This window comes from Sylvia atricapilla, chromosome 3, assembly GCF_009819655.1.
Source record: "Sylvia atricapilla isolate bSylAtr1 chromosome 3, bSylAtr1.pri, whole genome shotgun sequence".
In the NCBI taxonomy this organism is placed as follows: Eukaryota; Metazoa; Chordata; class Aves; order Passeriformes; family Sylviidae; genus Sylvia; species Sylvia atricapilla.
Genome location: NC_089142.1, coordinates 69,160,982 through 69,178,576, shown reverse-complemented (window position 1 = coordinate 69,178,576; position 17,595 = coordinate 69,160,982). Strand labels below are relative to the sequence as shown.

The following is a 17,595-nucleotide window of genomic DNA, read 5'->3' as shown; positions in this document are numbered from 1 at the left end:
TACAGAGTAAATTGCTACTCTTACATATTCAGAAAGCATTCACTGATTCTCAGATTATACGTCTTCCAGACAAGTGGAAGCAAAACTGGTAACCTAACATCCTTAGCTAGTACCTCATGGGGATTAAAAACTATTTTATTATAATCTGCTACTTATGGCAAAGGGCATGCTTTCTAAAAGAAACTTTCATTTGAGAGGGAGAAATGAGGAATGAGCAGTAATGTCAGAATTTCTTGGTATCATTACTGAAGGAAAAAAACCTAGAAAGGAGTAGAATGTTGTTGTTTCACATTAGGCCTCAATACATACGTGCTTTTTACTCCTCTCTGGAATGAATGCTTCTTGAGGTCTCAAGTAAACACCAGTGCAACAGAAACCTTAATCATGGTTTTCATCTGTTGTGTGCAACTTTGCGTTGATGAGAGAGAGTGGTAAAACATTAACTGTATTTTTCTATTCCATGCCCTTTCATTGCAAGTTGGTTTGCCAGTGGAATCAACTCTTATTAGAAAGTTCTTGCTGAAGAAAAGATAAATGAATGAACTGAAATGATTTTAAAACTTAGTCTGTTTTATATGTTTATTTATGCCAGGGTCCCTGAAGTGTGTAGTGATGAAAATTAAATGATCTTAGTACTGAACACATAAGATTTTAATTTAGACAGCTGTTAAGATATCTTCAGATCTGAACCAGTGGGCAAAATATTAGCCATCAATAGCAGCTTGTTCTCCAATTCTATAGGCAACCTTTCCTACAGATAAACAGAGTAATGGAATGACTGAGCTACCTGTCTCTGTGCACATGTGCTTATTATGCATGGCATGAACAGAAGTGAGTTTGAGTGAATCTGTGCTTTGAATAGTGGTACAGTGCTAAAGAACATCACAGTTAACCCTCCCATAGATGTGTGCTGAGAAAAGGGAACAGAACATAAGCAGGTCTGCTTCAATGTTACTATTTTCCTCTTAGAGGTTTCCAAAATAAGAACAGGTCAGGTTTCAAATTGAGGCTGAGCTGTTGCACGTAAAGCACATGCAGAAAAAAAGATTCCTAAAATAGATCTTGCTTTTCTGGCCTGTGTTTGATTGACTCTTCATTTTGGTTACATTAACAGCTGTCTTGGTGTCTTGTTTCTTATCTCCTGCATGCTGTCCTTTCCTTTTCTCACCAATATATGTTGTATGAACTTGTAGCTGGAAAGATGGCCTTGCTTTCAACGCCCTTATCCATAGACACAGGCCTGATCTCTTTGACTATGCCAAGTTAGATGAGGTATTTCTTTAGCTGTAGCTGAGATTTTTAGCTACTGTGGCTTGTAGTTCTGTTTAAAAGGATGGGTGATGGAAATCTCCAATTATTGAGAAGCTGCTATGATTTTAAAGCAATCTTTCACCTGTGGAGCACTATTTACTCTTAGTACCAAACACACAAATAGGAGGTGCTCATCACTCATTCATAAGCAAAGTGCTTTAACCTAGTCAATAGGTCTCACTTAGATTTACTGTCGTTTTTATTTTGCTTTTCTGCACCCTATTTTCCCAGTCTCTCTCCACAGACATGGGCATTGTTCAGAGTAGCTATGACCAGTTATTAGTAGTGACTATGTCAAAATAATAACAGCATTAATGGCATGAGCTGCCATTTCATATAGCATGTTTTTCCTCCAAGCTGATATGGGAAGGTTGCCTTAATGGCAGCCCTAATCTGACACACTCTTTCATTGTCAGCAACAGCTGTCTGTAATGTAAGACAAAAAATCTGTGCTCTCTATCTGAACTGTGCTCACTGTTTCCTTTCTCTTTCCTTCAAAAACCAAAATCTCAAAACCAGAGGAAGTGCTTGAATTTCCACAGCCCTAAAATTCCATTTATAGAGGCATTACAGATTTTTATTTCCAAGCCCAAACTGACAAGTTTCATTCCTTCTAGAGAACAATTCCATCTGTGCTTGCTTCTTTCATGCATGCACCTAACCAGCAGAGAACTCAGTGGAAGTCATATCCCTGTGATGTACTGCATAGTGGATATAAAACAAGCAGGGCTGTGTTGAAGAGTCTCATTTAGCCTGGTGGTCCAGTGGCATTTATTGTCTGTATTGCTGCTGTACTTCATTCAGAATTAGCTCAGACTTGAGTGTACACTGTTACCTGTGTTCACCACCAGAATGCATTTCCAGCAGAGTTTTAGCAGTAGATAACAGCTTACTAAAATTTTCTTTTGAAAACATAGCAGCAGATAGACCAAAAGTTCATATATCTAGACTCTGTTTTTTGAAGAACAATAGTTGTGGCTCCACTTTACACTTTGGAAAAACAGATGTTAAGTTTTAGTGTACCTGCTCTAGTTTTGCTTCAAAGAAAAACTTCTATCTTTGACTCTGTATTTTTTTCTTTAATGCAGGATGACCCCATAGGGAATATCAACCTTGCCATGGAAATTGCTGAAAAGCATTTGGATATCCCAAAGATGCTGGATGCAGAAGGTGAGAGTTATACCTTACCGAAGTTTGTGTTGCTCATAAGCAGGACATAGTAAAATATCTCTTTTTTTTTTCCTTTTCCCTATCAGATTTTCAGTATTTCTTCCATATGAATCATATTGTAGCAACCTGCTTCATTTTCAAAAGATATTTTGTTTCTTTTCCACATGCATTGGATAATTTCACTCACTTTTTGCTTTATTATATATTGTTGATGTTTGCATTTATTGCAGTGCTTTGGACCCTAACCTCAGCAAATGGCCTCACTTTGCTGAGGTAAAATGCAGGATCAAAAGTTAATCCTTGCTATTAATAATTAAAATTTAATAAAGGGAAATATATCTGTAGGCAACTTAAAGCATATTCAGTTTTTTAAACGTTTAAGTGAGGAGGCAAAGATAGAAATAGTAGAAGTACTTCAAAACTTTCAAAATACACTAACACATCTTTCTTCAAGATAACAGGACTTTTGTACTCTGGGCAAAAAATGCTGCCAAACTGCTGGAATTTGCCTACATTAGTTCAAAGCATTCTTCCCCAAGAATGGAGACTCAGCTCTGGTGGTTTGTCAATAGAGCAGTGATAACATGGAAATTATCCAGAGCACTCAAACTGACTACACCTGCTCCTCTTGCAGTCTTGATTTGGAAAATTAGACAGGATGATTTGGAAAATGCAGGTTATAACCTCTTCATTGAAGAGTAGTTTCACTTCCATGCTTTAAAACAAATTGTTCACATTTTTTGAACTGCAATTCTCCTTTCAAGTACCACTTAATTATTTTGCTCTGAAATACTGTGCAAAGAATAAACAGAGAAGTGCTGTCCCCTTGCCACTGAGCAGCTTTCTACATTTTTTTCCTCTTCTCTTCATAGTCAATGTAAGAAAAATTTTACTTTCCTCACCAAATTTTCTGCACATTCTATTCCTTATTTTACTATTCTGCTCTTGACAGGGGAGGAGGTAATGAAATTATTTTCCTTCTAATACCCTTTAAGCATTCATGGTCACTTTTTACCATCTTTACTTCCACTGTGCTCTCCAGGGAAACTTTGCAAAGTTTTGTTCATAGCTACATAAAGTAGATGCAAAATCAGTAAATATATTGGTCCTGAACCTAGAAATCTCACTAATAACATCAGAAATTTTCACTCACTCCAGGGTCTTTTCAAGTCAGTATCTTCCCACTCCTTACACTTACAGCAATTCATGCAGCTTGCACTAGAATCATTCATTACTCAGCCATAACTGCTGTAAAAACACCTTTTCCTGAATTCCTCTCTTAAGTATTGAAAAGGTCCATTTTTACCCATGGATACATACCTTGTTTGATCCACTTTATGTTTTGACTGTCCTGCCATGGTAGGGACAAAGTTATTAGCCAGCCAAGCCAAATCATCCAGTGATTTATGCTATCAACTAAAAAGATGGGCTGGCACAGGGATTGCAGAGCTGCTGCTATCCAACTTTTCTTAGCACAAAATGTATTTCTGGACTGCGGGAATTGTACAGGTTTCCAGTATATGCCAGTACCCTGTCAGCCGCTGTGCTGAAACACACTGACTGCAGTTCTGCTTTGTGACTGTCAGTGGCTGTGTTTAGCTCTGCAGCAATTGCAGTGATTCAAATGAAGTTGCTTCAGAGTGGCAGTGAAGCTGAACCCAGTAGACCTGCCAGCCATGCCATCTGCTTGGAAGTTTCCACAAACCAGAAGGTAGCAATCCCCTTCTGTACAGTCTCAGCCTTCAGATGTTTTTTCATTTCAGGGAGAATTGTATATTTTGTGTTTGCTGATTCCTAAAGCCTAGGTGGCCTTGCACTCATATCAGCAAACAGATGCAACCTGAATAGTTGTGTATTTATTTGGAACCTTTACAGCACTGAGGTGACACCATTAGCATAATCAGATAAAAGTACCTTGTGAGAATTTCTGAGCAGTTAACCCTCTTCTCTCCACACAGATGTAGTAAACACTGCCAGACCTGATGAAAGAGCCATTATGACTTATGTTTCCTGTTACTACCATGCATTTGCTGGTGCTCAGAAGGTGAGATTGTAGATGGATCAGATCTCATCCTTCACCTTCTGTCTTGTTTTTTCAGCAATTTTTCCTTTTCTGATCTTTTCCTCACTAGTTACTAGCAGAGCATCTTAGAGCTGAGCTCATTTCCTGTCGCCTCTTTTCTCTGTGAGCTGCTGTTTTGGTAGAGCCAGTAGTATCCATTTGTTCCATAGAAACAAACCTCATCTTTCTGCATATTTACTAATAATATCCAGTAGGTTTTTGACAGCTAGTTACTGAATGGGAGAGGGTGATACTCACTTTAAATGAATTTGTGTGCATTCATTTGAAGCACCATTAAAAATGTAAGAAGAAAACAAGCTCAGAGTGAAAAACAATAATAGAATGCCATCCTTCTTCTCTCTGCTGGATATTATTTCTGCTACAGATGTCAAAATCATCATAACATGCTCAGGAAAAGAACTCCTTCTCTTATGCTTTCAGAATTGCTTTTAAAATGTTAAATGCTTAATGGTAAGTACAAACAGCAATATCAAATGATGCTCCTGTGCAAAAAAGACACAGAAACATATAGAGACATCTCAGATAAACTCTGGAATCATGTCCTAAAGAAAAGAAGGGAAATTCTAAAAAGTAAGATGGTTTGGACTTGGGCATACTTCAGGTATTGATAATATAAAAAATACTGATATATAATGCTAAGGTTATAACTAATCCGTGTGCAACTTCCAAAGAACATCTCCCCAGATTGAAAAGTAGTCTGCCCTTCCTGTGTCTTAGTCAATACTCCCAGAATTTAAGTCACCAGACACATGTGTGCCAGTTCTTAAGCAGACAGTCCTGGTAAAACTGAGGTTATTCCCCCTGTGACAATACTGCTGGATCAAGATTGATTAAAAAAAAAACCTTCCTCTTTGTATGAGCTTATACTGAATTTTTAGTGTGCTTTTTATTCCACCAGCAACCATCAATCTAACAGTAAATTTATTACAGCTTTATGGAATTTCTTGAATACAGAGCTATGGGCAAGAAAACAGTAAGAAGGACATGAAGTTATGCGTTTATTTATTCATCCTATTTTCTACTCCTGGACTCCTTTTTTTCTTGTTTTATTTTAATTTCTCCCCCCTCTTGTAGATATTGTGAACACTCCCAAACCTGATGAGAGAGCTATCATGACATATGTGTCCTGCTTCTACCATGCTTTTGCTGGAGCAGAGCAGGTATTAATCAACTGTCCCTTCAGGTTGCTGTGTTTTTGATTAGTTGTTTTACATTTCCACTAGTTTATTAAAACAAACCCAACTAATTTAGTGCTTTGTGGTTTTAATTAATATTTGCAAGTATTACTTGAGCACTAATATTTGTTTTTAACCTACTCTCAAACCTGTTTTAGTTAAATGTTGTGTAACAAGTTAACTTCTTTAATTCAAATAGACATTCTATTTCTAATTTTGGGTCATTATTTGGTAATTTAAGGACTGTTTAAGAAAAAAAAACTGATTTGAAGATATTGTAAAGTAGAGTTGTTGCTTGTTGCTACAACGTCTAATGTGCTTACCGCCTAACAGAATGTTTGACTTTTGGAGATGAAGACTTACTCATGCTGAGTAGTAATTTAGGGCTAGATTTTCAAAAATGCTGAAAGACACAGAAGATACCCAACACAATATTTATGCCTGGTTCCCACTGAAGCAAACAGAATTATTTGTGGATGAAAGTACTAGTACAAAAGGTATGAACACCAGCAGCAGACCTGGCATTGGTGGGATTTTCTGTTATAAATGTGGCATTTCCCACTCTTATGCTTCATATATTTCTAGCCTACAAATGGACATAACCCAACTTATGTTAAAAAAGAACCTTTAAAATAGTTGATATTTTTCCTTCATCCTCAGGACTGAATTTCCCCCTTCCTGTCTGCTAGGTCACCTATACCTTATCACAGCACAACTGCTGTTGTGCTCTCTTGTTCCTGGGTATGAAGGTTTTGCTACTCATGGAAAAGGGGAATTCCAAATATTCTGTAACGCAGGAGTCTACATGAATCTTTATTTGATTTGATATATTTCAGAGCCATATTTGTATGAAAGTATTACTCTGTGGTATCAAACTAGTCAATTTTAAATACGGCAGAGCTACAGAGCTCTAAATTTCATATATAAATTTGTCAGGAGGCATGAAAAGATTTGCTGTCAGTGGTTGAGCTGCACTTATTCTCACGGGTATATGTACATATGATATGCAGATATAGAGTGGTCTGAGACTCCTGCACCACATGTGGTACCTTTCCAGTGTGGCTAACAAATCTAATACTTGTTGGATGTGATTTTAATTAAAAAAACCTAATAGGATATCTTAAAAAATGGCCTAAGTTGTCCTTAAAAAGAGAATTTTTATTAGACAACTATATAGAAAGGCTTCTTTGTACAACAAGGGGACCTCTGTGCTGATCCATGCCTCATTCAGGCCATTGGAATTTATGGCTGCAGAAGGAGGGAAAATGAGCATCTAAGCAACCTAGGAGCATAAATCACGAACTGTAAAAGAATGTGATCTTTTATTTGCAGCAGCCACATTTTCTCTCTTTCTCCAAGCCTACACCTTTCTCAGGATGTGTTTATTAATACATCTTGTTTATTTGCTGTGTGTTACAGGCTGAGACTGCAGCTAACCGGATTTGTAAGGTGCTTGCTGTGAATCAGGAAAATGAGAGGTTGATGGAAGAGTATGAGAGACTAGCAAGTGAGGTAAGGATGCTCTATTTGCAATGTGGTGACAATGAAATATTGAAAGCTGAAAGATTCATGCACTCTTTTCAAGAAAGTGAAGTGGAGACACTGTAAGAGTAAATCTCACAGTGGCAGGTTACAAAGTCCAGTTGCCCAGGATATCAAGTTTCAGGTGACTCCTTTGCCACAGACTTCCTGTGTGACCTTCAGCAGGTCAGTCAGTCTTGTTAACATGGCCAAAAGGGTATCTCAGGGATTGTCATCCATCTACCCCAAGACCAAGCCTCCTGTCTTTTTAATCTTTGAAGACAGCCATCCTTGATCACATGTGGAACATACCAGATCCTGTCACTCCAAGCAAACCCCTTGGCTTTGTGTACTGCAAAGCACACCTGGGCAAGGTCTGTCAGGTTATTCACAATTCACCTGAGAGCATGAACAGCGGATGAATGTACAGATGAACGTGCTCCTCCTGTCCTTTTCTGTTTAATGGTAAATCTGCTGAGCAGGACTACAGATGTACAGTGCACAAATGAGAGCTCTCTTATATTTTATTACTTAAACTGCAAAAACATACTGAGATCACAGTACTACTTTCTAGATCTAAATTTGCACAAATGGCCTTCTGAGTGAAGATTTTTATATGATCTGAGGCTGGTTTCTGTCCTGATCCCATAACTATGACTACCTCAAACACCAAGACAAATACTTTTGAAAGTGGCAGATGATATTGGGTAACTCAGATTCTGAGTAATTAAAGACACCTTAGGTATGTGGTAATCTTTCTGAAAATCAGAGTATTTCTAGAAATACCTTGAATATCTGGAAAAATTTGCTATAAAAATAGTGTTCAGCTTTTAGTATCTTCTGCTTACTCACCATTAAGGCATCAGTACCAACTGAAGTCAAGTAACATTAAAATGTAACAAACTTAAGATTTGTATGTTCAATATAATCCTTTTTTGGTTGTTTTTCCATTGCCTTTATTTGACTCGTTTATGTTGGTTTGAAAGCTTTTAGAGTGGATTCGCCGGACAATTCCTTGGCTGGAAAACAGGACCCCAGAAAAAACAATGCAGGCTATGCAGAAGAAATTAGAGGATTTCCGGGACTACCGCCGCAAACACAAACCTCCCAAAGTCCAGGAGAAATGTCAGCTGGAGATCAACTTCAACACCCTGCAGACAAAACTGAGAATCAGCAATCGGCCAGCTTTCATGCCATCAGAGGGGAAAATGGTTTCAGTAAGTAAAGGAAGCATCTTTGCTAAAATGCCAACGTGAAGGATTGAAAGGCCATTCTAAGTCATTCTCAGAAACAACAATTTGTTGTGTGTTTTCAATGTCAAACTCCTTCTACACATTCCCTTTTGTTTCAGAATCTTGCTTTCTAATAAGCATGCTCCTGCCTCTTTGAAGGCTTTCCCAAAAGCAAATTATCTGGAGATGCAAGATGATAGAGAGCTTCCTTTGGGAAATGTTATCTATACCCCTGGATCAGTGAGCCAGTGATTGCTTATTTAAGCAAAACCCAGTAGTTTCACTGACATTTTAGTTATCAAACAAACAGACATTGCTCAATACATGTTTCTATGTTTTTCTATTCTGCTTTTTCTCTTATGTCTATGAAGATAAGAATGGTCCGTACCAAGAATTCTCATCTGCTGATAAATACTGTGACTTAGCTGTGGATCAAAACATTTCCTGTGGAATATTGCAAACCTGTTTCTGTACTCTGTTCTATCATTGTGTTTTGGTTTCTCAGATTTCATAAACAAAAGAAATTGCTCTATCTGAGAAGGGCCATTTTCCACTCCCTGTATGCAGAAAATAAGGGCCCTGTTACTTCAGCTTCCCAAACATGTCCTTTTTGCGAGGAAATTCACAAAACTTTGTGTACCACAGAAGGTGAAATGAATTTGTGTTCCAGGTAAAATATGCACCAAATCCTCTTGATACTAATTACCTTGCTATTGTCAATTTGTCAAAGCAAAGCACTTTCATTTTGATAACAGATAGATATATTATAAAAGAACACACACATTTTAAAATGGGAGGTAAAAGCAACATATTGTGAAGACATTGGACCTGTAGCCAAGCGTAGAAACCATTTCTATGGGGGCTTCTTTCATGAACCCATCTGAATACAATGCACTATGAGGAGCAGGTGTCTGCACTAAAGCACAACTGCCTGGCAACATTTTCTATGATTCTATGATTTTACCAAATCTGAACATAAAAACTTCTCCTTTGGAAGCCAAGTTGTGAATGAATTAAAAATCTGTAAATTTAGATAGGAAGAGATTATAGTTTCATCCATCTCTCCCATGTATTCTCTTCACAGGATATTGCCGGCGCTTGGCAGAGACTTGAACAAGCTGAGAAAGGCTATGAAGAGTGGCTGCTGAATGAAATACGACGACTGGAAAGACTTGAACACTTGGCTGAGAAATTTAGACAGAAGGCTTCCACTCATGAACAGTGGGCATATGGTGAGGAGAGATGGCTTTTAACATTTTTAGTATTTTAATGTTCAAAGTTGAGCTGTCAGTGCTGAATATTTGCCAGCTACGAACTCACTCATAAGTCATTTGGACAATTTCAGACAATCTAAAATAATAACAGATAAAATGTCAGGTTTTGTTGACTATAGTCACAATCCTAACTCATTGGCATGTAGCTAATGACAAGTAACTGTAAAAATCATACTTGAAGTAGTGAGTCAAACTTAATGGGAATATTCTGCATTTGAATAGAGGCCATTACTGCTAATGTACTCCTACGTAGTTGTACACCAGCAATCCAGCCAGGAACACAGTCATACCACTGGCTGAGTGTGAATTAACAGAAGTATTCTGAGTTTATTATTATTTGGTAATTATGATGTTCTGAATAGTCCAGATAAACTACATGATACTGGACTCGTGTCTGCTTTGCTCCAAACCCTGGAATACATGCCATTTATAGTTCTGGCTGTTAATGGTAACCTAACCTTACTTGTAGTTGTAACACCTGTAGGACCTTATGGTGGTGTTCAGTTTTGTTGGGGATTATTAAACATACGTCTGGTCTATCATCCTGATGACTGTCTTCCTGTTTCTGCCATGCTTCTGGCTTTTTCCAGCCAGATTCTTTTGACCCAGTGAAAGTGAGTCAGAGTCCAACCTCTAACAGAGTTGCTGGGAGCATGCAAGGCTGTAAATGGTTGCCAAGCAGATACTAGAAGGAAACTACAGGCTTTATCAGCCCTAAGAGCCGGTTTTCTGAGCATAAACTACTCATGGTGACAAGTTATAGCTGTTGTGTAGGGAAAGCTTCACATAACCTAGAACACGGCAAGTAGAACAATAGTTGCTTCTGGCTCTAGGATTCAGAGAGCTGCAAATGCCATGTGGTGACTGCAGCTGCAGGGCTTGTCTGTGCGGATTCAGTTGTCCAACATAGAAGCTACTCAGCACTAGTATTTCAGTTTCTACTTAATCTTTGTTTCTCTAGCCTTTTGTAGATAAGTTGGCATTTTCCACTTAAAATTTGGTGTTCGATCAAAAGGCAGTCACACATCTCAGGTTTATATTTTTTAAAGTGCTGCAACAAATAATGAACTGAAGGCAGAACATAAAAAAGAATAACAGATCATTAGTAAGAAGCTGAGCATAGCAGTGCGATTTCTGGTTCTTTAAGTCTGTTCTACAAAAGATTATCACAGTGGTTTAGAGATACAGTTTTTGCTAATATACCGTTTTTACGCCAGTTTCTCTGGCAATGTAGAATTCTCCAGCAAGGTAGATTTCCTCACTATTTTAGACCTGTATAAGCAGCCTATGCAAAAACCAGGACATTACTGTGATGGCTTTAAAAATATGTTTCTAATTAACATGTGCTGACAATTTGCTGCTGATTTCAGTGGGTGTGGGATTTAATTTTATACGTATGATTTTCACCATTCCTCAACTAGAAAGTTGATTAAATTTATGATTTTCCCAACAAATAAATGGCTAAAAAATGAGTGCAATTTTCATTTCCTCTTTCAGGCAAAGAGCAGACCTTGCTTCAGAAGGATTATGAGTCTGCCTCTCTGACAGAAGTCCGTGCCATGTTAAGGAAACATGAAGCTTTTGAGAGCGATTTGGCTGCTCACCAGGACAGGGTGGAACAGATCGCTGCCATTGCCCAGGAGCTGAAGTATGTTCCATTTAAAGGCTTGCAGCTGCTGACATTTAACTTTGCGATAAACTCTTTCCAATGAATTTGATAGTGTCAGAGGTACCAACGTAGGAATTCCAGACATAGCTTCATAAGTATATTATCTGAGCTGGACACTGAGACCTTTCCCTCATCTCCCCCTTACCACTAACCAAATATAGATATTCAACTGACCAAAAATATTTGAAAAGAAACATTTTCAACTCAACTTCACAGCAGTATTTTAGCATTAGCTCTACCCATGAGTCCGTTGTGGGTTGATGGGAATCCTGGAGGTATTTGCTTCTCAGCTCATATGGTCTGCTGAGAGGTATGGGCCATGAGTTGTTTAACTTAGAAAATTGTTTCACTTACACAAATTACAGATCAATTACATATCTTCACAAGTATATTGGTCCTTTCAAAAGGCTTCACATCCATTTATTTTCTTTACAATAGTGGGTAATGCACTGACTTCCTGCAGATTTAATTGTCTCTAATCTGCTTATTTTCACAATATCTTGATATTATATTTGGAAGTGCAATTGTCTCCATCTTACAGAAGAGACAGTGGAAACTAAATAAATTGCTGTCAGATTCCTGCCCTTGGCTTCAGCTCTCCAAGTTTCAATTTCTCACCTTGAGCAGGCAGAACAGTTACTGCTCAGAAATGAAATCTTAGAAACATGCCCTTTTTTCACTTTGTGAAGGACCATGACTCACAAACAGCTCCATATTCATTAACGATTAAAAATCAGACACTTCTCTGAAAATGTAGTTCATATCTGATAGCAGCAGCACTTACAGTAATTGTGTAATTCAAATGAATTTAAAAGAAAAATCCCATCTTCAAGATTATTTAAAGGAAAAAAAATTAAGCACAATGGGCAGAGTAAGTATTGTGTTTTGGTTAATGTGAAAGAAATCTGAAAAAAACCACAGAGAATGTAGATTTCCCTGAATATGTGAAATTATGAAACACTTTCTGGGCATGCCTTGATCTCTATTGTGAAGTTATTTCATTGAATGGCTTGGGTTGGAAGGGACCTTAATGATCATTTAGTTCCAAGACCCCTACCATGGATAGAGACACCTTCCACTAGATCATGTTGCTCAAAACTGCTCGCCTTGAACACCTCTGGGAATGGGTCATCCACAGCTTCTCCAGGCAACCCATTCCACTGCCTCACCACCCTCACAGTAAAGAATTTCTGCCTAAGATCCTGTCCAAACCTACCTTCTTGCTGTTTAATACCACTCCCCCTTGTCCTTGTTAAAAGTACCTTCCCAGCTCTCCTGTAAATCCACTTTAGGCACTGGAAGGCTGCTATAGGGTCTCCCCAAAACCTCCTTGTCTGCAGGCTGGACAGCCCCAACTCTCTCAGCCAGTCCTCTTAGAACAGATGCTCCCCCCTCTGATCATCTTTGTGTCGCTTCTCTGGATCCACTTGCACAGGTCCTTGTCTGGGGTCCCAGAGCTGGATGCAGTGTTCCAGCTGGGGTCTTACCAGAGCAGAGCACAGGGACAGAGTCCCCTGGCGCTGCTGCCCACACTGCTTTGGATGCAGCCCAGGACACGTTTGACTTTCTGGGTTGTGAGTGCTCATGGCTGGGTCATATTTAGCTTCTTGTCAACCAGCATCCTCAAGTCCTTCCTCCCAGGGCTGCTCTCAATCCTTTCTCTACCCAGCCTGTATTTGTGCTTGGGATAGCCCCGAGATTTCTTTCTCCTGATACTAAAGAAACTTTCTGTAGCACCTAATCATTGCTAATTCAGCTTTATGAATTATGAGAAACTTTGGGAATGTAGTATACATAGCACAGCATCTGCTTACCAGTGTTTTTGAACCCTCTGTCCTTTACCTCTGGTGACGCCAGTGAACACTGTATCCTGTCTATTTTGGGATTGTCTCTTCTCAGTTGTTTCAGTAATTTGCTGCGTGAAGTTAAACAAGTTATTTGTGGCCTGGGCTGCAAAGGTGCTGAAAGCTGATTACATTTAGAGATGCTCTAATTTGACTTCTCTGCTTCTCCATACAATGGAGAAGTGCCTGATTTTTCACCGTGACTCTGTAACTCAATTAAGCTTAATGCCCATGGGGAACACTGAATGAAAGATCATAAAGGTCATGTTTTATCACTGGCTGCAAGCAAATGGGCAGCTTTCATTTAAATACTGATTTTAATTATTTATATGTAATCCTCGCACAATAAAATTATGGAGGAAAATGCTAATTTATTTCTTAATCCATAGTTTTAAAGAAGGATTAATGTCTGAATGCTAAGAAATGTACATTGGCCTCTGATACAAGGCCTGTTGAAGCCAATGTGGGTATTTCTTTCTTGATTTTTTTTGTTTGTTTGGTTGGTGTTTTGTTGGATTGTTTGTTTGTTTGTTTTTTCCTCATCACTGGAGCAGGCCTTTACAGAAACCATCAGCATCTGTGTCTAAATTCCAAGTCAGTACACCTCCATGTTTTGTTTTAGTCAATCTCTTGGATGCCTGATGTTAAAATTTCAAAGGACAACTATTGCTATATGACCTTGAACTCTACAAGTTACAGTTTCCTGTGCTGGTATTTTCTGCTGTAGCTCAGTCCATTGGTGCTACAAAAGTTGCTACAAGCTTGTTGATTGATCCTATTTAGATAGAGGGTTTATGTGTGTGTGCAAACAGGTGATTCCAGCCAGGATACTGCTATAAGATTGTTGTGTTCCTAGCTTGTACAGACTTAGATATTCCTTGACAAAGAGGCATGACAGGGCTTGGATAGGGCTTTATAAAAAGCTGAAGGGGGACAGGCATTTCTAAAATGAGATTTGCCATTTATGACAAAGCAAATGCTCATTTGAGTGAGCTGTACTATAAAAACCCATATTAATTTATGATCTTATGGGCTCATTTCAATGTTTTGAATCATCAAGGCAAAATTTTTGGAATGTCATTTCTTGTATTTCTTGCATGACTTGTAGTACAGCGACTGATTTTAGCCAAGCAGACCATTATCTGTAAGACTGATTTGAGAGTCATTTTGGTTCTAGAGACGTGGGCTCAAATTGTGCTTACGTGCACGGTTAACATGAGCCTTGTTCTGAAGCACTGCTAAAACATGTTGCTCAGCAGGTTATTTTTGTGGTACTATCACTGTTCCCAAAGTGAGCTCACACTTAAGTGCTTTCCTGGATTAGGAGAAAATTTGACTGAATTTTTAATTTTTGACAGATAAGATAGAGTTACTTCTAAGATCAACAGTGGTAACTTAACGATTTTTAAATTCCAAAGGCTGTAGGTTTCAAAAGGCCAAACAAATAGAAAGACTGTTCTCTTAGAAGGTCTGTAACACATGAGCTGCAGTACTTCACGCACTGCAAAGCAAAAATTTTTACAAAATATAAATCTAGTCTCTTCAATGTTGAGAAAGATACAAAAATTAATAGGACAGGGAATGTAAGCCTGTGTTTTATTTCCAACTAATTAATCTTTGATGAGTTATTATTTCCTCTGCTCTTGCTTTAAGCAGAAAAATGTTCTTTGATACCTATAATACACTTACTTGAAGTACACAACAGCAGGCCCAGAAAGGTAGTGGAGCTACGCCGTTTAATGCCACTTGGTAAACTAACTTAGGATTTAGTTACTTAGCACCGTGGCTGCCCTTTTTAAAAGTTGTTTTGATCTTTTTCTCTTACCTATTTGTTCACAGCACATATCCCTGGAAGGAATAGGATAGTAGAGATCTTATGGGGAATGGCTGAATCTCCCTGGCAGAGCTTGTGGAGGAAGGTGGCGTATCACCTTCCAGGACTTTGACCACAGCTGGTACAATCAGTCCCTCACTTTCATGGAAGGACACCTGCCCTTACCCTTAATTAACAAAAGGAGATAAGGGATCCATTGAAGCAAAAATAAAGTTTGCTCACTCAGGAACATAATCTAATAAACATAATATGCTATAATGAAAAAAAAAAACAAAACAACAACTTTCAGCCAAAAACTCATGGCAGCAAAATCAATCTCAGCCTGTTTCATCCAAGACTCTATGCTCCTGACTTAAAATTTCTTAGCAGATAGGTGGCTTTTGTCTTGTCCGTTGAAGGCTAACAAAAAGCCTTCCAAAGAAGGAAGTGAGTTTTCCAGTTAAGGAGCCCTTGTACAGTGTGACTTGATGGCAGTTTCCTCCTTACAAACAGGAGTTTACTTTCACAATTTTGAGTGTTTTCTATTATTTAAAAAATTGTTTGGAGGATTGGATTAGAGAATATCTAGGCAAACGTGACATCGACAAGTCCATGGGCTCTGGTGGACTACATCCATGAATGCTAAAAGAACTGTTGGATACCAGAGTGAGACTGCTCATAATGATCTTTGAAAGACCATGGGAGTCAAGAGAGGTGCCTAATGACTGGAAGAAAGCAAATGTCACCCCAGTCTTCAGCAAGTGCAAGAAAGAGGACTCAGATACTGACTGGTAGCTCCAGCCTAATCTCAATCCCTGGCAAGGTGATGGAGTATCTGATTCTGGAGGCAACCTCTAGCCACAGGGAAGACAGGAAGGTGGTCAGGAATAGTCAGGTAAATCACACTTTTTTTTTCAGATTGCTTTCTACAATGAGTCAACTACCTGGATGGATGATGGAAGACCAGTGGATTTTGCCTCACTTGACTTTAGTGAGGCTTTCAACGCTGTCCCACACAACATCACATATGCAAAGTCAGGAAGTGCAGGCTGGATGAGTAGGCAGTGAGGGGATTCAGAACTGCCTGAATGGCAGATCCCAGAGGGTTGTACCAGTGGCACATGGTCAGGTTGGAGGCCTGTCACTTGTGGTGTCCCCCAAGGTCCAGCACTGGGCCCAGTGCTGTTTGCCTTGTTCATCAATGACTCAGGTCATTGAAGGGGCAGACGCCTCCTCAGCAGGTTCACTGACAACACAAAGCTGGGAGGAGGGGCCAATAGCCCAGAGGGCTGTGCAGCCCCTCAGAAGGACCTTGGCAGGTTGGAGAGCTGACCAGAAAAGAACTGACTGAACTTTAACAAAGGCCTGTGCAGGGTCCTGCACCTGGAAAGGAATAATCCCTGCCCAGCACAGGCTGGGGGCTGAGCTGCTGGAAAGCAGCTCTGTGGAGAAGGACCTGGGGGTCCTGCTGGACAACAAGCTGTCCCTGAGCCAGCAGCATGTCCTTGTGGCCAAGAATGCCAATGTATCCTGAGATGGATTAGGAAGAGCAGTGCTAGCAGGTTGAGGGAAGTGATCCTGCCCTGGATTTACCTGGATCTACTCAGCCCTGGTGAGGCACATCTGGAGTGCTATATCCAGTTCTGGGATCCTCAGTACAAGGGAGACAGGGAGCTCCTGGAGGAGGCCAGCAGAGGAATACAGAGATGATAAGGGGACTAGAATATCTCTCTTATGAGGAAAGGCTGAGGGAGCTGGGCCTGTTCAGCCTCGAGAAATGATGACTGAGAGGGGACCTCATCAGTCTCTATCAGAATCTGAAGGGAGGGTGCCAAGAGGATGGAGCCAGGCTCTTCTCAGTGGGGCTGAGCAACAGGACAAGAGGTAATGGGCAGAAACTGTTGCACAGGAAGTTCCATCTGAATATGAGGAAGAACTTCTTTACTGAGGAAGAACTTCTTTACTGAGAGTGACTGAGCATTGGAACAGATTGCCCAGAGAGGATGTGAGTCTCTCTCATTGGAGATGTTCAAGAACTGCCTGGCCTCAATCCTGTGCCAGGTGCTCTAGGATGACCCTGCTTGAACAGGGAGGTTGGACCAGACGACCCACTGTGGCCTCTTCCAACCCGACCCACTCTGTGATTTTGCAATTCTGTGATTCTGTTATGGTATTTTTTTATCTGTTTTACCATTCTTCACTTTCAACAGTCAATTGATTTGAGCAATTCAGCATCTGAAGCTTCTTTTAAACAGAATGCTTTTCATACTTCTCAGGTTTATCCCAAACGAGGTTGCTCTGACTGGGCTTAGAAGAGGAAACATGAACACTGCCCCTGGCCTACAGAGCTTCTGGCTTCAAGCCTCTGGCTTCACAGAGGAAAGCTGCCTCTGTTCTCATTTTGTCCTCTGTGATTCTCTGTATTACTGGCAGTGTGATCTGTTCATTCTCTTGCCAATTGCCCTAAAGAAGAATGCTCAAAAAAAAAAAAAAAAGGAACAAA

General features: G+C 39.6%; 1 protein-coding gene across 1 annotated transcript in view; it reads left to right on the top strand.

The window, feature by feature from the left end:
• Positions 1-17,595, top strand: part of ACTN2 (actinin alpha 2) — a 68,985-nt gene that overhangs the window by 35,450 nt on the left and 15,940 nt on the right. The window contains exons 7-12 of the mRNA XM_066315674.1: positions 2,400-2,481; positions 5,639-5,724; positions 7,159-7,251; positions 8,247-8,477; positions 9,577-9,724; positions 11,264-11,414. Coding sequence (XP_066171771.1) covers positions 2,400-2,481; positions 5,639-5,724; positions 7,159-7,251; positions 8,247-8,477; positions 9,577-9,724; positions 11,264-11,414 — 791 coding nt within the window. The remainder of the gene's footprint in view (positions 1-2,399; positions 2,482-5,638; positions 5,725-7,158; positions 7,252-8,246; positions 8,478-9,576; positions 9,725-11,263; positions 11,415-17,595) is intronic.